Source organism: Pseudoliparis swirei, chromosome 13 (assembly GCF_029220125.1).
Source record: "Pseudoliparis swirei isolate HS2019 ecotype Mariana Trench chromosome 13, NWPU_hadal_v1, whole genome shotgun sequence".
Lineage (NCBI taxonomy): Eukaryota > Metazoa > Chordata > Actinopteri > Perciformes > Liparidae > Pseudoliparis > Pseudoliparis swirei.
In genome coordinates, this window is record NC_079400.1 from 6912933 (window position 1) to 6934120 (window position 21188).

Below are 21188 nucleotides of genomic sequence, written 5' to 3' on the forward strand. Positions count from 1 at the left end.
AGGACACCTCGGCCCTGCTCGCATGTCAACACAGTCGTGTGAATCACAGCTGAGAGAGCGTCTGAAGATCCAGGAGACAATGGAGGCCGACTTCTACACATTGTCAGCATGGCTTGTTTTTCTGTCGTTTTTTTTCCCTTCATCTTTTGAAATGAATGAAACACATCTGTAGAAATAAGGTATTTCTCATCAAGGAATTTGCAAGTTAATCCCAAGAGGAAGTGGATACAATTAAAATACAATGCATCACTGGCATTTAAAGGACTCATCCCGAGCCATGAATTAATGCAAAAATGCAAAAATAATGCATAATGAAATAGTTCTTAAGTCAATGGATACAGTAAACTAAAAAGTAATCGGTAGAATCATTCAAATGAAGGGGAACCTTTAAGTAACCTAATGATTACACAGTTGAAGTTAGCAAATGTCAGTCAAAATAGTTAAAGCTAAGTAGCTAATGGACAAATGGTTGAAATAGATAGTTAGAAAATGTAATAAACATTCAAAAGTATCTGCTCAAGGTAAATGATAAGACTATGTTTAATATTCAGGTATTTCTTAATTTGATAAGCCTAAACATACTGCTGAAATTAATGGCTACCAGTTGAATAGTAAGCTAATGTGATAGTAGGCCTAATACAAATATAAACTTAACAAACATAAACACTGACAGTTACAGGGAGAGGGGGGAGAGGTGGTTGATCTTTTTACATGTATGTCCCCTCAGAGATAGAGGGCAGCAGAGATCATCTAATCCCCCATTTGCCTCTTCAAAACCTTTTTTCATCTTGAATTGAATGTAACCTCACATTCTCCTCAAACAACTGGACTCACTCATCAACTACACATATGTTGCACTTGTTCCACCCTTTCAATAAACCTGGAATATTAATTGACAATATCATTTAATAAAAGTTGGCGCAATGTTTGTAAAGACTTCCTTTAATCAGAATATAATAGGGGGTTATTGCCAAGTAAGTTATTCAATTACAAGGAACGTGCCTTGGTGTTCGGTGCATGCAATAAACAATATAAATAATATACAATACACATAATTAGGAATACAGAAAAATGCAAAATAAGGGGAACAACCTCATTTCAAGTGTTTATTTACAGTCACTTATTTTTTTCAAAATGTTTTTGGGTTTATGCAGATTTCTGTCTGTAATTCTCCATTACAATAAGTTATTCGAGGATGTTATGGTGAGCGATTTATCATTTGCAGGTCACTAATACATCATTATCTCCTTGGGTGCGTCCTCTGTAGGCCTCTGCTGTTCCCGCCTATGAGTGTAGGCTGCGTGTTCATAAATGTAGATCAACAAAACGGCGATGAGAGATAGCCCCGTGTAAAGGAGGACCAGGAAGTATCCGAGATAGAACGCCGAAGTCTTGTTCTTCACTTCTGCTACAATACTGCCGGCGTAGCTCTGTACCAAATCCTCTGCTAAGCTGTTGACGTTCACCGCAAATATTATGAGGACCACAACAGACAAACATGCTGCAGGAGAAAGAGAGAAACATTAAATGACAACTGGAACATGCTAAACATGTGCTGATTTGTTTCTGGCAATTTCACTTCTATCACTCCCAGATGTTGAGTGCTGTAACGTGTATCTCACTCACCGCTGAGCGAGCTGCAGACGTAGATGCCAATCGGCCCCATGTAGGTCTCATAAGGGTTGCTGACACTGTTGTAGATGGAGATGAGGATGCTGCACGCGGAGCACAGTAGACACAGGACCAACAGGCACACGACCAAACCGTGCAGCACCAAAGGGGTTCCTCCTATTTCTGCCAACTGATCAAACACTATACACACACACACAAAGTGACCACATGATGGTTATATGAGCGTGCATTATACTGGTGAAACTGTGAGCAGGCCTGTGTTTTACTATCAATAATATCTAAAGATGTTCCCCAGTTGTTATAATAATGTAAACTCTACAATCTATAATTTTTGTATAGTCAGACAAATATGTCTCTTTTTAAAAGGTCAGCTCACCCAAAAATCAACAAACAACTGAGTTTTCTTCGGAAATACTTTTAACAGAAGAAATAGTATGTATACACAAACTATGATTGACGGTTTGTTCTTGTCATTATCAAGAATAGCATCATCTAGATAAAGACCTTCACTGACATTAATAAATCATATATATATATATATAATACATCTACAGTATAGCATATCAACATAGAATTGCATGAATCAGCTCCATTGTCATCAATACCCGATTTAAATCAGTATCGCCTAAGACATAGTAATTGTAATTGTTTCATATTAATGTTTCAGTACTGTCGTTTCAAGGCAGGAATCTTAGAGATAGGGGAAAACCGGGGGAAATAAAACCCAAACTTTCAGCTTGACTCTCGGAGGTAATTAAGTAAGAAAATATTTACCTTCAAACTGGTCCTGACCGCCAAACAAGGGGCACAAGGTTCTGGTCATAAACCCATCAAAAAGACTGAAATTGACCACAGCAGATCCATTGGAGAAGTTAGTTCCATTTCTTGTGCAGTCCATGGTCGTCTCAACCCACGTTCTTGACATGCAGATCCCCAACACCACAACAGAAATGGCAGTAGCGAGCGCACTGGACAGGAAAAGCAGAATCTTCTGATGGGAAGGCATTATTGCTGTTCCAGTTGTGCCAGTTCAATCTAAATCCCAGCGTCTCTTCTCTAAAACTCGGATAAAGCCTCACAAGCAGATTAGGACCCTCTGATCCTCTAAAGATTTTGTGTATGAGTTTCCTTCCTGGGAGGAGTAGACTGCTGGTCATAAAGTATCTTGATTATGATAGTGACCTTTGGTTTGAAAGGAAAACACGGAGCTGGTTGTCATGGTAGGACACCAGTCACCTCAACAGTTGAAGCATGATACTGTGTCGTGTCTGGTCTCAGACTGCAACAGAAAATCTCATCTGTTTCCTGAATGTAGCCTACTGTGAAGGTTGTGAGATATTTTCTGAATGGACAATGCTAACAGAGGATACCTAATTCAAACTGAACAAAGCAGCTCCGGGACACGTAAAAGAAGCTCTTAAAGAAGACACTTTAGTTCCTGCTGTTCATTACACACCCACAAACCTGTGGCGCACTTTGAGAGAACCACGTTCAGAGTCCTCCATTCAAAGTCCTGTTCTTGAAGTTATAGGGTCATAAAACACAATGCAGATTAATTATTTACCTGTCTGAGTGAAAAGTTACTGCACGATCATCTGATGTATGCCTCATCAACGATGACGTATCAATAATTTCATAAAGAAAGAGATTTACAAAAAACAGAGAAAACTGACCTTTGACCTTTAGAATTGTGTCATTTTTCACTGTACGTCACCTGGTTATTGCCACTGATTCATGGCACAACATGGAAGAAGATAAGACTCGTTTTCCAGCATTAGTGGAGCTATAAAGCTGAAGGACTTCCTGGTTCATGGTCATCATAGAGAACCTCTTTATGCTTTCCCAGAATGTTTTGCCAATCCTCTTACACCTGGCTGCAACAGGGTTTTCTCATGCATGCCTATAATAAAGAGTGTTGAAGTCTGACAGAAAATGGGTTACAAGTATATATTAATAATATAATAATATATATATATATATATATATATATATATATATATATATATATAATGAAGAAGCATTGTTACATAATAATTAACTATAGCCTAGGTCTTTTATAAAACTCATGATAATGCACTCGGCTACTCATGCATACACAATAACCGTAAATTGGAATTAGATGATGAAACAAACACGTCTGAAGACACCGGGACAAAGTGCGCGAACCCACAAGGAAGCACGCGCACCTGTGTTGCAGTAAAATAAGCGGCCAGGCTGTGGCTCCCTTTCCTCGCCAGACCCGGAGAGGAGGACCCGTGTGCTCGCTGACAGCCAGTTGTGTTCTGTTGGAGTAAACACAAACTCCTCCTTCCCGGTGACAGGCGGCAACACCGGAGCGTCGCCTCGCCTTTTCCAAACACGGCTCGCGCTCGGGATTTATTGTCGGTGCCATCAAGGTGAGTGGCACGATTACTTTGTGTCGTCAAGGCTTCTTTTTGATGCGTTTCGTTTGTTTTTCCAACCCTCTTCACTGTCTTCTTTCAGTCACACAAAACGCCGTGTTACCGTGTTTACCGTGTTACCTGTCCGTTACGCGCAGCGGCGGCGGCGCACGGTTGATTTTTCACACGACCCGTCCATTTCAGGTGCGCGTGCAGCTTTGTAAATTGGCAGCTAACGCACTCCCACAAACCGGCGGTGTGTGTCGTGTGATTACAGAGGCTCGGTTTGACACCCTGCAGACTCGAGTCCAACCAGGGTGTCAAACCGGGACACGCGTTTTGACTTTCTGTCCTCAACTCGTGGTCTTTTACTTTCCTCTTGTGCATGTTTGTGTGTCTTATTTTTTGGATTCTTCTCAGTGAAGATTAATACTCATGTTTTCCTACCTACTGGGTCTGTGTAGGCTGCAGTTGAGCCAGTTTCAACATGTTGGAGTCTATTGGTACTTCAGATATCATGGATGGATCTGCTAAGACTTGTTACTGGAGTACTCCTCAAGGTTTTGGAGTTATGTCCTCAGATGTTGACTTAGGATGCAACAATGTGGAGTGCACAGATTTTGATTTTGAAGTGGTTCGTGACACAATAACAGGGATAGTATTAATTTACACAGGGAAGGTCTCTCCCCTGGGGAGGTCAGAGGTCACGGTCAGCCACAGATCAGCATCCCTGGAGCAGATTGTAACACGGTGCCGGTTAAAGAGAAGGGAGACGAACCGAGTCTGACGTTTGTCTTATCAGACCATGGAAATGAAAAGTAAAATGAACTGTCATGATTGTGCTCCACTGACCATTAACAAGAGAACTTTGGGACTTTGACCGCCCATATTCCTGAAGAGACTTTGAACATGATGAAGCAAACAACAAACTATTAAGTTTTGAACTACTAATCATTTTGCATACTTTTGTCATGTTTTTGTTCTCATTTGGGGCTCAGAGGATCTGTATCGACAGCTTGTGTTGGTTAAAAGCTGTGATGTAACGGTATCTTGAGCCATAACATGACTGGACAATAAGCTGAGTTCATCAACATCAGAGAGACAATGCTAAATTTCTTCTAATAAATCTTGTAGTCTTATCTGACAGGGACAGGTACTGCAGACTGAGCAAGGTGGGATCAACAGAGGAGAGAGAAATATGGCACATTTGAACCTGGGAACTGTTTAACTTTTGTCCCATGTGACGATAAGAAATGTCTCTCCAACAAGGGTTGCGAGGTCAGCCGTCACCGTCCGTCCGTCCGGTACCACTCGATGAAACGCTTCACAGGTTTCTAGGACTTTGAGTCATTTACTTAACAATGATCAATTCTGCTGCTTTCCATTAATAATTATCAACGTGTTCAGAGACACCCGACGTTTCCGGAATCTAAAACACGAGTTAAACAATCAGCTGTACTTTCAGTACAATCAGCAGTACTTTCAGTTATGGTATTGATACACATTACAACAGGAAATACTAAAGGAACCTTTAAGAATGTTTACGTTGTCAAGTTTGAAAAGGTTTTATTTTTACACATGTTAAAAGAGAGATGCATCATTACACACCTGGCTGCTTTAAACTAGTCCTTTAGTTTCATATTCATGTCATTCACCTTGATATATAACGGTTTAGTCTCATACATAAACAGTGTCTGCTGTGTTTTATCATTTCAGTATAGTTATAGGAGGCCCAGGGAAGAATGGTAATTATTGTGGCAGAAGGTAATGAGGATGCATTGAAATAAACAAATAGTCACGCCGAGACAAATGAGACTGTAAGGACGCAGGAAGGAATAACATTAAACTGCTGTCGGCAGATTGATTCGGCTTTCATCTCGTTACAATTCATATTTGACTCTATTCTCTTGGTGGGGTCTCGGGAGCGAGAATATCAAATGTGTACCATGCGTATGCAGTGATGTATCTCACTGGGACGAGATAGGTTTTTCATACTGTGTCTAAGTCTCTAAATTAAATGGTGCAAAAACCTAGACAGGATGTTAATTGCAGTAGCTATTTTCAACCTGCATTTAATTGCTGTTTAACACACTGCCAAGATGTTCTCCTCTAGTTTGTTTCCCCATCTCTACATATATATATATATATATATACACAGATGTAATAAGGCCTTTTGTAATGCTTGTGAAGTGCATGTTATTTAAACGTGGGTGCACTGTGCGAAACGAACAGATGTGATGATTAATGAAATCCACAGCCAAGTGGAGACGAGCGACCTGCGAGCTGCGCACACACACACACACACACACACACACACACACACAGACACCTGGAGTTTCTAACAGCTTGCTGGGTATAAACTTCAAATTGCCAGCCCGGAGTAAATCCTGCAGCTCGCCCACCCTCCATCTCTCTGCCACCTCTCTCTAAGTCACAGAAACACTCCGATTCTAACTTTGAGCTGCGAGACTACACACTGCGACGTGCGCTCTCCGAGGCTGCTGCCACATTAACTACACTCTACTGGAAGGTACACTTTTCCCCCTCAAATAGGCAGAGAAGGAACTAATTGGAATAAAGTCACGACAATTAGGGATGAGTCTGATCTGACCCAGAACTTGTCAGATATGTGCCGGCATTAAACGGTTTCAGGCAGCCTCGCAGAGGGTCTCATGATTTATGCATTAAGGAAGAGTCATACGGTCGTACTTTTGATACAAACAGCATCTGTATCCAACCTGTTATTTTCCTGCCTGTGTTAAGAGAAGCTTGTCAGAGCACATTAGGCTGCAGCATGTTGCAATTGGAGGCTTGTTTGTGCTTGCGGCAAGTGCTACAGAATGCAAACCCTGCAGTTGTCCTTTGGCTTTGGCATCGTGCTTAAATTATTTCGTAATAAGAAAACATATCCATGCAGATCAACAGGCGGATCGGTGCGGCTGCAGCAGTGAAACAGGTGCAGCACCAGACTGTCTTGGTGAAGAAGGAGCTGAGCCGAAAGGCAAAGCTCTTAATTTACTGATCGGTCTACGTTCCAACCCTCACCTATGATCACAAACTCTGAGTCGTGACCGAAAGAACAAGGTCACGGATACAACGAGCCAAAATGAGTTTCCTCCGTAAGGGGGCCGAGCACAGCCTTAGAGATAGGGTACGGAGCTCGGACATCAGAAGGGAGCTGGGAATCGAGCCGCGACTCCTTCGCATCGAAAGGAGTCAGCTGAGGTGGTTCGGGCATCTAATTCGGATGCCTCCTGAATGCCTCCTTTTTAGAGGTTTTCCAGGCACGTCCAACTCGGAGAATACCCCGGGAAGACCCAGGACACGCTTGAGGGATTATATCTCCCAGCTGGAAAATGTTGTGGGTGAAAGGGAAGTCTGGGTCAACCTGCTGGGTCTGCTGGGTCTGCGACCCGATGAGAATGCATGGATGGATGGATCCATGCGGAGTGGCGAGATTTTAACCCGCACTTAACCAGGCGAAGCAAAGTAATGATTATCGGGAGGGCTTGTTTGTGGTGGTTTAAACATTGAAATATGGTATAAAAAACCCAGAAGCGATGAAATATGATTGTAAGCGGTGCCAGAATAGCAACAGGGAGCACAACACCAGGGACATGAGAAACTAAGTGCGTGAGCGTTGTATTGCTTCCTGTTTGGAAGATAGGATCCGGAAACGCCCCGCAGCCTCACGCAGATCTGGGACCTCACAGATGCCGAGAAGGTGCGTCTCCTTCAGAGGAGGCCCCAGTCAACACTGTGCACAGACCACGGCTGTTCAAGCAGCTCCCTGCAGCCTACACACATCTGATCCGTGGCCAGCACTGCTGTTGCTGGCTGCCGGGGAAGGCAAAGTGAGACACCGCTGTGGCTCCGGATTGATAGATGTACAAACTCAAGCTGTGCATAATTGTGTTTGTTTACTATCGGCTGCGTTTAAAACTCGACTGGGCCACCGCAGCTCTGAAACAGCTGGACGGAGATCAAGATGTCTTCCTTTTCAGATGCGTCAAGACTCACCTGCCATCTGCTCAAAGGAGGCATTGTCAATGAGGCCGAGCACATGAGACCCAAAAGAGAGATCATCTTTGAGAGATGCTACATTAAACCCATCTGTTATCCCTAAATTGTGCAATAATCCGTAAGGAACCTTTCTGTATTGACGAGGAGTCAACTAGAGCTGCAACAATTAGGAGATTAATTGATTAGTCGATGGAAAGAACTGTGTTCAGGAACTATTTTGATGATTGATGAAAGTCACTTTTTGAGCTAAAAAGCCAATCATTCGATGACTCCAGGTCTAATGTGAGAATGTTTTGCTTTTCCTTGTATAACATTCTAGTACATTGAATATTTGGGGTTTTGGACTGGTGCTCGGACCAAACCAGATATTTGACAGCGCCATTGGAATTAGAAATGGACTGTTTTCTGTTGTACCCACTGTTAGCCATTGTAGTAGGTTTAATCCAGGGGATGACGAGTAAAGAAAATGCTTGTGACCGTGTTGTGGCCTCAGCAGGGACCTGCATTGTGAGCAGATCGATCAGAGATAGATTTCATTAGAGGCCTGAAGAGAATGTAGAAGTCGGCACCATTAACACAATTCAGTGAAACAGAAATCAGTCCGATTCATCTTAGGACCCCTCAAATTGATTTTAGGACCCCTCAGGGGATCCTGAACCCTATGTTGAGAACCACTAGGTAATGCCCTTCTGGTTTGAATAAGATATTTTGGCCCAGGGAAGTACAGCATGATGTCACTCCACTGTAGCTGCCCAGTAGTAATATGGGAGTATTCCCGCCTCCAGGCAACACATAGTTTCTCTATTGTGTTTCTGTGAGTTGCTACATGAGCACATTACAACCCGGCCTCAAAGACGCGCCTTGGGAGATTAAAATGGTGACCTTGTAGTTGTTTTAGGAGTCTCCAAATGGGAAGAAATACATTGTTGAAAACCTTTTTATGATCAGTTTGTTTGCATTTTCTGGCTTGCAGAAGTCAGCAGCCTGCCAACAGATATTTGTTGCAATCACACAGTCCCATAATCCCATAACACCCGCTGCTGGAGGGGGGAGCACATTGACAGATGTGATTTTAACGTGATAACTCTTATTCACTTGAGCCCCGACTTTCTTTTTTATCTTTTGAGGCCAAAATATGGCAACCTAATTTGGTGACCTGCTTCGGGAAAGCAGAGTGGAGCCCGTAAGAGATTAACTCCCTGCGCTATGTGGCCTGATTTCAACTGAACTGAAAGCAAACATCTCCAGCTCTGGCTCAAAACATATTTCAGCCCACTTCATTTTATCTGAATGAACCACTTGGAAAAACAAATATTACGTTTTCTGTGGAAAACAAAGGGCTGAAAACATGCTTAATATCGCGTCGACAGCCAGGAGGAACAATATATTCAGCTTTTGTGGATTATCATTATTATTAATTCGATTTTGCAGTCATCTCATATGCACATAGGAAGTCTCACCCACACATTATTCCATCGCGTGATGTTTAGCATCGTGTCTCTGGGATTAAAAGATGATGCAGACTGTGAGACTAAGGCTTTCTGTTGTACATGATGAATTTTAATAATCTTTTTGTTTATTTTGTTGTTGATTTCTCTCTTAAATGTCCCCCTCAAACATTACAGAACTTTAATGCAGGCATGTGGCTGAGTCTCACAGGGCAGTGGAGAATAAAGAGTGATTATCTCTCCTCATTTCTGAAGCACTATACACTATAAAGCTCAGCTGGAGATGCATCAAGGTCCCACCCTGTCTTGTGACTTATGTTATCAGTCTCTCTGCCTGTAACATTTTTTTTTTTTTGTGTGTGTGCATATATCAAGCACGTGCAATATTTTTTTCCACTTGCACCTCCATAAAATGCCCCGAGGAGCAGCTGCAAACGTCAGTGTCAAAATACAGTTGGATTATGCCCTGTTTTGTTGGATGTGTTGGGAGTTTACAGGCTCTTAAGGAACTGGCAGCCACACGAGATGGAAACAAAAAGGGTGTGACTGGACGAGACCAAAAGAGAGAAGTAAAGAGAGTGAAGGGAAATAATGGTTTGTCTGTATCGCCACAGAGGTTGTTGACATGGAGGAGTGCAGTGTTCAATGAATAATGGATGTCTACTAAAGCATTTCCTATTCATTCTTTTAAGGCTGCTACACAGGGAGTTGTGTGTGTGATCATCATGTCAGCCCTTCAATATTTTCATTGTGTTTTCGGTTACATGACGCAGCTTGAAGGCACTGGAGCAAGTCCAATAAACACACACGCACAATAGGCTCATTCAAAACGACGGCTTATTTCATTTGATCATGGTGTCAAATATGTTCAGAGCAACAGTTTTAACACGGCACAGGGGGAGGAGTCAGTTCTACTTATTCAAAGTCTTATCTGCGCCGAGGTTCCCTTTTAACATCGGGATTCCCGAGGCTCGTAATAATTAAGTGAGCTGATCGCATCGGAAAGACCTGCAGTGCCCGGGACGAGCGTTAATTCAATGTTTGAGTTGTCACTTTTTGTGTTGAGCTGAAAATGATGTGGCGTGGCGAGCGAGTTAAGAGCTGTTCAATGTTTTCCAGCGCCTTTTAACTTGTGACTCTTTTAGGAGCCGCGTAGTGTTGAGGCCTTTTTAGTGACTGTGATGAATGGGTCCAAATGAGTGTAGTTGGATGCGGCAGTGAGTCGGGGGTGAGCCGACACGCCCCGCATGCTGATGGCTCAGTGGAGCGCCAGAGAAAACGTTAATATATGGGATGATTATCGGAGCTGTCCCGGGTGATATAAATGACCAAGGTTACCGGCAGCCCGGGTCAGGCAGCATGTTGGAATGAAATGAGGGGCTGGACCTTGAACATGCCTCATCTTATTGAATTCCTGTCTGTGTTTAACCCTTGTGTTGCCTTAGGGTCATTTTGACCCGAATCAATATTACACCCTCCCCCCGCCTTTGGGTCATTTTGACCCGATTCAATGTTTAACCCTCCTGTTACCTTTATATTTACTAACATATTTTACCCTTTGGGTTCAATTTGACGCCAGCAATTAAAACCTCCAGAAAATTATTAGAATTAATATTGTTTTCCAAGTTTAAGTGTGAGGGACTTTATGTTTGTTTGTTGACTACCGAAAGAACACCGACATTAAACATTGAATGGGGTCAAATTAATCCTAAAGCGGGGGGAGGGTGTAATATTGATTCGGGTCAAAATGACCCTAAGGCAACACAAGGGTTAAGGATGTAACTTCAGCTGCTGTTATGTGATGGTATCGGCATCTGTGTGCAGAAAGAGAGACGATACGGTTTCAGATCAAACAAAAAACGGAAACGAGACTGAAGGACATGACTGCGAGCCCACAGTGATGCATGCCACATCAACTTTTAGCTTGGAAATAATTAATATGTCGATACCTAAAAGACAAATAAAATACTGGATGGTAGAGCCCAGCAGATCCGAGCAGAGTCTGATATTGATATGAAATAAATCTGATGATAGTAATAGCCCCAATATGAGTTTTTATGAGCCACATTAGCTTTAAGGATGTTGGTTTGCTGGTCAATTCAAATGTTGACATGTTCTCAAATGTCACATCTTTACTCATGAAGACTTGTAATAATAATAATCATGCATTTCATTTTTATCGCACTCTTCCTTCAAAGAATCTCAGAGTGCCACACATATAGTAAAAACAAATATAACTGATTAAAACATAGTTAAAGCAACCCATAAAAAAATTAAAAAAATAAGAATGTAATAACTGACAATAAATTAACTCAAGGTAAAAAAATGCCTTCCTGAATAAAAAGGTTTTTAGGCCAGTCTTAAAAGAATTCAGTGTCTGAGTTGCCCTCAGGTGGTCAGGGAGACCGTTCCACAAGCGTGGCGCTTGTCTTTAACTGGCTGTCGGTACCTATTCATTTTGTAGAGGGTCGATTTACACGTCTGCTGTAATTACAGTGTTTGATTAACCGCGGGTTACATTTGTATAATACTGATCAAAGATGCTCCAGTTGTCGACTCTCAATATAATCCTCAAATCTAATTACTGGAAAGTGCTTGGCATTAGATTAACATCATCATCCTCTCCAAACAAATTACGCAGCCGCTTCTGCCTTGTTCATCGTGTCATCACTTAAGATTGTTTCCATCAGAAAATAAATCACCCGTAGTTAGCACTAATAATTATGAGTAGAAAATACGCCTGGTCCTCTTGGGGAGATTTGATTGATTCATCCAAATAAGAAAACACATGCCGAACCATGAATTTAGTCACGCTGACCTTCAGCTCTGGTCTGAAGACGTAATCTATCAGTGCGGCGACGTGTTCACGGTGCAGCGAGGTGGATTGAGAAAAAAGTCCACTCCACATATATGCTTTCTTTGTTTGTTTACATGCTGATTCCCAGAAACTGAGCGATGCTGTCTGTTTGTAATCGTCATACAATATGTTTTCACACTGGGAAAGCACACTGTTGACAATCACACTCATCCAAACACCGCCAAAGTCCTTTTCTGTGCTCGGCCAGAGACGATGCCAGATCCACACCATTCACTTCCAATGGTGGGATATGTGTTCATCATAATAGAGTCTGCTTCGGTGCCAGCAGAGATTCAACCATGAGGAGCTATTTGGTGTTTTTACAGAAGTGAGGCATAATAATTGAATGACAATGCTATCAAAGAATATATATATATATATAAATATATATGTAGGGCTTGTTTGCAGCTTTCATTACCACCCCTCAAAAAAGTGTTACCTGAGTTTTAAGAAATGAAATTTCTGTATAGTTTTATGATTCTTTTATTTATCAGAGGGTGCATAATCTGCATCTCACATGCATTTTCCTCAAAACCTTCTCTTGATTTTATTTTCGGATCCATTTTGATTGGCTGAATACGAGTAAGCGAGTTTCCTCAGTTAATGGTTTAGTTGCTTTGTTTCATAAAAAGCCAGACATTAACTAAAAATGACCAGTAGTCCGAAACTCAATGATATTCAGTTTCTAATGACACAAAGCTGAAAAAAGCAACACTTCCTCACATTGTAGAAGCTAGAACAAGCACGTATTTGTCACTTTTGAAGACTCAAATTATTCATATTATTAAAATAGTTGCAATTGATTGACTTATCAACTATTAGAGTACTCCGTTCTAGTTTCAACCAATCTTCATTTAGGAGATCCAGTTTTCTTAGATGGAAAATTGCTAAGCAATGAAGCAATGAGGCTTATGGGGTTTTATGAGCTGTTGTTGTAACATTTATTTTAGTGTCTAGTGTATCAAACTAAAGCTCACATAGGCCGTAGTATTAATACCCAAGTAATCTCAATGTCTGGTTTTCATCTGAAGTCTTTTCGCCTGTTGTTTTTAGACCTTTCGATTCCAAATCGTCAGACTTGGATGTAATCGAGTGGTTTGATATATTCTGGAGCTGTTAATAAGCTATTTCATAAATGCATCGCAAATATTGGACAATTAGTGCTCGCTACATGTGGTGATGATAATTGAGCAATGTGTGCCAACAGCCTACCGGTAGTTCCTCCTATATCTGCCCACTCCTCCTCTGAGCCTCCTTGTTTCAGGGCACCTTGTGAGACAGTTGTGTGCCGGCTAAGACGGAGCAAGGATCAAGGCAGCCGACGACAACACCCGAGTGTTTTCTCTGCCGCTCCTGGAAAACCAAGACATGGAGGCAAATGAGGTTAGAGAGCACGGTAATTATAAAAAAATCTTGTGTCCCAAGGGCCGAATATCACACAGTGCTTCTCTTTGTCGGCCCACGCTAGTCAGTGGGTGGCTCTTCACACAAACGTCTACTTTACTGCTGGTGAACTACGAATTGTTCGAACCCTCTTCCTCCCAGCTTTCACTCCCTCTGCATCTGGAGCTTGAACAGAAGACTAATATACATGATGGGATATGTACTTTTGAAACTGTGAGTCTGCATCCTGTGGACTTCCTCCATGTGCTGTGTCTTTGCACAAGGACTCATCTGTTATCCTCCGAGCAATTACACGGACACTTTAAAAAACAGCCACGCCGTGTGTCTGTGTTGTTTTTATTTATAAAACACTTCCTGCTGTGCTGTCTCTGTGGTGTAAAGTTAAAAATGCGTTTATCATCATGTACCCACCATTACCTGGGTGTACTACTGCATTACTGCTCAGAATGTGTGGAAGGGATTGAACATGCATAGTTTGTCTGTAATTAGTTCCAGATGTCCCTGGTTACCTCTTGCAAGTGCAATCTTTCTTATCTGTACATATTTAGGCCTTTTATCAAAATTGGTGGTCAGCGGAGTGCGACACATGAGAGGACCTCTGTTTGCCACGGAGAGGGGCTCAACACTGAGACAGGAAAGGGTTTGATCATCAGATCTGTCCTCCCCGGAGAGGGAAAAAGCCTCGCTCTCCGAAGACACTCCCTCATTTTCAGTCTTTTATGACCTCCTCGGATGAGCTTGTGTTGGATGTGGAGGCAGGCAGCAGGACTGCAGCACTGCATGCTGGGACTCAGTCCCCAAACAGGGACCTGTTTTGTATTGCAGTGTTTAGTTGCTGTGTTTCATTTGATTTGATGTTGACTCTGTTGTGCAGCATTTTAAACCTAATCCGACTCGTGGACACATCTCTAAACCATCGGTGCTGCCTGTCCAGCTTGGCTGAACTACAACAGGAAATGTCTAAAAGGCTCTGCTTTCAGTTCATTACTGTACATTACATACAGTACCTCAAGCAGCTGGACCCCAGGAGGGGACTAGTTAGCCAGAGAGATGCTTTTAGTCTCATTGTAAAAACTCATTAGTGCAGACTAGTTGTAGGTTCATTATTTTCCTGTGTGGCTGCACCAGCGAACAGTTGGTCCTTCAGAGCGGTGGACTTTTGTCCTGAAACCAGACAGAACTCCCGCGGCTCTGCGTGATTGTTTTCATTAGTCTGCCGGCGGTAGCTTGATACGACCAGCCGCCACTAAAGCTGTCATTTTCCACAAGCTCCAAAAATATGAGAAGTTGAAGCAGAGGGTTGTTTTCATAGCGTCCCCACCCACGTTGTTACTATCATATCAGCAGCATGATATAAATAAAACTACATGCTCACATGCACCACACACCCTGCATTCCTGTGACTGGTTGTGACTGTTGTGCGTAACATGAGGGCGGGGAGGGGGGGGGGGGGGGGGGGGGTGGTGGGAAAGGAAAGTGGGAAAAGAAAGAAGAGAAAATGGGGGTGGGGGGGGGGTGACAAACTACAAGCACAAGAACAACTGGGGGAGATGACACGCAGGGAGCTGTGGTTGCTGGTGCCAAAAGACACCCCCCTCCACGATGAAGAGGAATTTTAAACACATCTTTCATTTGCATGCGTTCAATTAGGTTTCCTTCAGATCCTGCCGGGGTGATGGTGGCACAGGCTGCTTCAGGGATGGGATCCTCTTCAGTGGCACATGACATGGTTGAGCCACATGACATGTGTGTATTCTGCATTTTGTGACCAATCTGTTGTTTTTGTTTTTTTGATTTGTTTGTGTGTTTTTTTCTTCTTCTGTCAGATGCAGATGATAGATGACACATCATATTGAAATAATTGAAAAATAAAAAAAAAAAAACAATACAGATAGATTTGAAATTGATTGAATTTTATTTTGCTTTATTTTTTTTTCTGTGAAGATATTTGTCATTTATATTGTATTACTGTTTTGTACAACTATTGTCTGTGATGTGAAATGGAATTGTGAACAGTGGAAAGAGCACAACACACAAAGCAGACAAGCACACCATGACAGAGCAGCATCATATTTTGCTATGTTCTGATGTTTTATGATTTGATTTGATTGATTGATTTGATTGATGTGATTTTAGATTGATGAGTTTAGCCTTTGGATTTTGACCAGATCTGAAATTATTATCTCCAGCGGATGATGCCCTGATGATGCCCTGAGATGGAAGTTTTTCTCCAACAAATAAAAAGAAAAAAACAAATAAGGAATTGATGCTCTGATGCATATTGATGTGATCTCTTGCTTGCATATTTGCTGTCTAGCTCATGAGGTAACTTTAGTACCTCCTTCAAGTGCTAAACTCTTGACCTTAGAGGTAACACCAGGTTTGGTTACTGTATAAAAGCGTGTGACTGAGTGTAGTCCAAAGTGTTGTGACTTTTTTTTTAATGTGAAATGTTTTTTTTGTGAAATAATGCAATAGATTTCACCAAGAAGAGTCTAATTTAGATAGCCGCGTTAAATTTATTTAATCATTTTTTTTTTTTTTAATTTTAATTTTTTTCATTTTTTGCGATTCAATTATCAGTAGACTGTTACTGTTGTAGACTGAGTTTTACAGTCAGAATTTTTACATACAGAATAACAGGCTTATTCATCATAACTCACGGCATTAGTCATATTAGTGAAGTTACAATGAAGTTTATTTTTATTTTCACATCACATCATCAGTTCTCTACTTTTTTGTTAATGTCAGAAAAGAGCTGGAGTGAATTCCAAAAGCCTCTGATCCACGTCGGCTGATTGGCAGCTACTCTGATGTCATTTGTTGATGTGTATTCTCTCTCTCTCTCTCTTCCTCTCTCCCTCTCCCCTCCCCCTCTCAGTCAGATGTTCCCGTCTTCACTTCTTGTTTACAGTAACTCCCACTGATCCCGTCTCTCTACTTTGTGTCTTTCCCTTGGAATATCGATAACGCGTTGTATTGTGAACAAAGGAATGCTAAGGAAACCGAAGGTATTCGGATATCTATTTCTTTAACGTCACGAGATGACTGGCAAAGCCTGAGATCATACTCCCCCCTATACTGTTCAGATTTCTGTTTAAAGCCGCAAGAAAAGAACATTGCTACTGTTTGTTTCAGAATAATGTAATGCTGCAATTTATTATGAATTACTGCATTAGATTTCCGTAAAATTAGCTGTGACAGCCAGAGACGATCATGCCATTTGGTATATTTCTGAGCTTTGGGTTGAAGTTGCAGCATAATAATTTGCCACTGAAAACAATACAACCCCAGTCTGCTTTATATTATATTATATATTGGGTCTATATTCAATTTACTAATAAATTATGCATTGAAACCCCTAGAGCGCTCACATCATCTGTAATGGATAGGGTGCCATCGCAAGATGTCTAGACAGACAGTTGGGTGCCATTTGTTTATCACAGTAAAGTGCCGCTCGTAACTCTGATTTATCCTGCAAATAAGCTATATTCGGTTCATGTTGAGTCTGGTCTTTTTTTACAAGGCCATGTTGGCAGTCTTAAAACTAAATTGCCATTTTAACCTGTTTTACAACATCTAACTTGACTAATGGGCGAACTGAAGTTGGTAGTCGTAATCGGACAAATCCAGTCTGATTGTGTGAGATCTTGCACCTCTCTTCATGCCGCTTGTCTAATCACTCGTGACCCTGTTGGAAATGAGTCCTCCTTTGTTACTGCGAGGTACTGTCAGTTCTGTGGGAACACAAAGTGCCATTGTCTTTCATTCAGGGTTTTTCTTGCATAGAGAAAATTTGGGCGCGCGCCTAAGCCGTTTTCCCGAGCGCCTATGACAAATCCCGAGCGCCTAAGGCAAAAAAAAGTCCGCGACGAAAAAAAATAAAATAAAAATGTGTTCATCACGTGCATGTCAGCGAATATGTTCTCAATAGTATGTATTTTTATATTGATCCATTAAGTCACATTTGTGACTTAATGGATCAATATTTAAATTACTTAAGCAGAAGCTAATATCTGGTGGCGCAGCGCACAGACTGCGCGTCTTTGAGTGCAGTCTCCTTTTGCGTGAAAGAGATCGAAACCAGGTCGGGCGATCTTTTTATTTTTATTTTTTCGAAAATGTATTTCTTCATCCGTGGCTGTGATGCACTGCTCACTTATACAATCGTAATCGCCGAAATGGATATGAACGGTGGCTTGAAGATCTCCAGCAATATGTTTGTGAATGTGTGACGAATCTGGTGAGCGAGACAGAGCCCCGCTGCAGATGTTAAGAGAACACAACGCACGCACGCGCAGGGAAACCAGTAGGTTTGAAAACCAGTAGGGGTGTAACACCGGCTGCTGTCGAACAGTTGAGGCATTAGACAGTGTTCTGATTGTCTCCGCTGAGGCCAATATGTTGTTTAGTAACACCGTTGCTTAAGGGCTGTTGAGCACATTGTTGATCTGCCATCCTTGATCACCTTCCGTTTCAACTGAAACACCTTCCCAGGGTTGCCAGGTCTGTGTGACAAAACCAGCCCAATGGCCAATAAAACCAGCCCAATATCAGAACTCAAAATATGCCCGTGCCAAACCATATACACTGCTTTTAAAGTCCAACAGCATTGCTATCAATGCCAAATGTATTGTAATATCTACAAAGTAACACCAAATGTTTAGTATGCCAGCATTAAAAGCAGTTTATGGTAGGATTTGGGTATAAATAAATTATTTCATTTAAAACATGGATTTTTATTGAAAGATATTCATGTAATTTGCATGCAAAATAGGTCTACCCGAACCAGCGGACACAAAATTCAACCCGTGGCAACACTTCAAAAGTTGCCCACTTCCGCGGGAAAACCGCGGACCTGGCAACACTGCACCTTCCGTTTCAAGTGAAATGCCTTCCGTTTCAAGTGAAATTTTCATATGTGTGTATGAGAGCTTTTCATATCATGTGTGTGTGTGAGAGCTTTTCACTAGTATGTGTGAGAGATTTTCAGTTGTGTGTGTGAGCGTATAGTTTTTCAGGGGGGTAGACGAAAATTACACGGTGACGGGTGGTCAGATTTCACCCTGTTCTAATGGTAGGGGAAACACTGGAGTTGAGGGTGTCTTCTTGTCTGATCAATACGGAACTGTGAGGTGCGCGACTTGACAGAGCGGCCAGCTGCTGATCACTCACTCAACAGCCCGACGTGCATGAATAGATGGTGAACATTTTTTGGGAGCACCGAAGACCCATTTTGACCCAGGAAAAACCCTGTCATTGCTGCGGCGCTGGGATATAAATAATCTGTAGCTGTAGAGCAGCCTCAGGATTGCCATAATCCAGATTCAGTGTTAATAACAGTCTAATCCGCACATTTTTGACCCTCTGGAGAGGCTGACATGGCATCTCTGTTAGTTGCTTGTCTAAAGTCACAGATTATAAAAAGGGGGCTGCTCACAGTTTATGTCATGAGGGATGCAATATCCTGTTCAGATGTTGTCTGCTGTGAACACCAAGATGCTGCACTTGTCTGACACCAGAACAGACAATGCAGCTCTGTCATGTTGCTGGATTTGTCCGATGTATCCGTTTTGAATTCAACCGGCTTTCCTGACTGCAAATGTTATTTGGTGTATTTGTGTTCCTTCTGGGATCGGTGTGACTGACGAAGACAATAATTGCATGCCTGTGTTGAGCGCGCCATAGGACCACGGGGGTGTGTTTGCTCACGCGTGCGCTACACGCAGCGAGGGCAATGACATGAATGGCAAAATGGTGAACCTTTACGGCGTGCACTCAGAAGGGGCTGATTTGCTCTTTGTATGACACAAAGTGATGCAGCGGTAGACAAGTAGACATAGACTGTGTGTGTGTGCGTGTGAAATTTTGAAATCCCTCTCACAGCTGCTAGCTAGGCACAATGATCAGTAACGACCCCCCTGCCTCCACCCAAACCCCTCCTACAGCTTCTTATCTCCACTTCTCAGAGCTGTGCACGTTGTTGGCCTTTTGTTTACGGCGCTTTCCAGTGATCCACACCAGTAATCCCCATGACAGGTAGCTTGACTGACGAGCCCCCAACCTTTCATCCCTTCAGGGTGGCCAAGGTGAATACTAGCTGGACTAGAGCTAGCACTGAGGGCACTGAGGCTGTGTAAAGCGCTTTCGACAAATGGGCATTCAAGTTGATTTCATTTTAATTTAAGATTAAAATCAGGTTAGGTCGCTAAATCTCTTCTTCTATCTCCTCTTTTACTCAAGAGATACCCCCAAAAGAAATCTCGCAGCAAATTTAAGGAATAATTCAACCTCAAAATGACTATTTAGACATCAATTGTTCACTTTGTGCAACCTTGAATTTTGCCATATCAAATTAAAACGCCTCCTGAACGACCCACTCATGCATGGACTTTCATGGACTTTCAATGTGCATGTGCAAATCATCACAGTTGAGGTATGCAAGAATTTCCTCAAGAATTTGAGGCAGCACCATGCTACCATTGCAGCATCTGTGCTGTGTGATCGGCTATATTGACATTTAAACTGAGTGACACAAATATCTGTCTTCTTACAGGCATTACATGCTTCAAACGAACAGCATCTAAACACCAGCTCTGGAAACGTTGTAACTTTTTATAACTGTGGTAGTCAAGCTTTATTTTGACATTCTTTATGCAACTACTTCTAACTTTTACTTGTGTACAATTTGCTCTTTTATCACAGTATATTGTCACACAGCCACCGATCTTGTTTCCCCATCTGCACTAAAGCCTCAAGCCGGCATTTTCAGGTTCACAGTTCACAGTTAAGTTGAGATTTATTGAGGAATGACTGCCAGCACTGAGAGAAAAAATGTTTTGCTAGATGACTGGGTGGGAGCTTGGGCCACAGTAATGTGGATATTTAAAAGATAAAGTGTTACAGAATATCACTTGAGCTGAGCACAGGGATATTTACTAGAGATGCACCGATCAGGTTTTTTGTGCCGATCACCGATCACTGAAATCAGTATCATCTAATAATCCCACGTGGTGTCGATTGAAGCATTTGTTGTTTAGCATTATTTATTTTTGAGGAGGACTATGGAAATATATATATTTTAAGCACCATTTATATTATTATTACAACATTTTTAAATTACTAGGACTTTACTATGAAACAATACAATTGTTTGATTGCTATTATTTGCTGCTATTGTTATGGGAAACATCTGCATTATTCATTTCTATTTATTTCACTTTGGGAATATTCTTGGGAAATCTTTTAACATACTTTTTTCTATTTTAAAACAAACTCTTCCTTTTAACAAAAATCCTTTTAATGTTAAAATAATTTAATGTTAATTTAGCTAAATAAATCAAGAACGATCTAATCAGATACAAAATTTACTTTTATATGCTAGTGCAGTGGTCGCCAGTTTTTGTGTCATCATGATCCCCGCCTTCAATCCCTCTCAGATCT

General features: G+C 41.8%; 2 protein-coding genes across 6 annotated transcripts in view; one reads left to right on the forward strand and one right to left on the reverse strand.

Moving 5' to 3' along the window:
- Nucleotides 1-1128: 1128 nt before the first annotated feature.
- LOC130204147 (clarin-3) lies at nt 1129-2638 on the reverse strand. The gene is made up of 3 exons (XM_056430703.1): nt 2407-2638; nt 1627-1812; nt 1129-1501 (listed from the first exon to the last, which is right to left on the reverse strand). The coding sequence occupies exons 1-3, from the start codon at nt 2636-2638 to the stop codon at nt 1230-1232; spliced, it is 690 nt and encodes a 229-aa protein (XP_056286678.1). The 3' UTR covers nt 1129-1229.
- Nucleotides 2639-3956: 1318 nt separating this feature from the next.
- ptprea (protein tyrosine phosphatase receptor type Ea) overlaps nt 3957-21188 on the forward strand; it is a 54574-nt gene continuing 37342 nt past the window's right edge. For 3 of the 5 annotated variants that reach the window (XM_056430693.1, XM_056430689.1, XM_056430694.1), the window contains exon 1: nt 3957-4028. The gene's annotated coding sequence lies outside the window, so the exon portion shown is untranslated. Of the gene's footprint in view, nt 4029-13605; nt 13738-21188 lie in introns of all 5 variants that reach the window. The other 2 variants (XM_056430690.1, XM_056430692.1) reach the window with 2 other exon arrangements.

What these genes read in the sequence shown, in the direction of transcription:
- LOC130204147 (XM_056430703.1), bottom strand. Translation starts at nt 2,638, where the DNA reads ATGCCTTCCCATCAGAAGATTCTGCTTTTCCTGTCCAGTGCGCTCGCT. An exon ending in CGGTCAGGACCAGTTTGAAG is followed by an intron (nt 1,813 to 2,406) that starts GTAAATATTTTC and finishes GTGTGTGTATAG; the next exon opens with TGTTTGATCAGTTGGCAGAA. An exon ending in CGTCTGCAGCTCGCTCAGCG is followed by an intron (nt 1,502 to 1,626) that starts GTGAGTGAGATA and finishes TTTCTCCTGCAG; the next exon opens with CATGTTTGTCTGTTGTGGTC.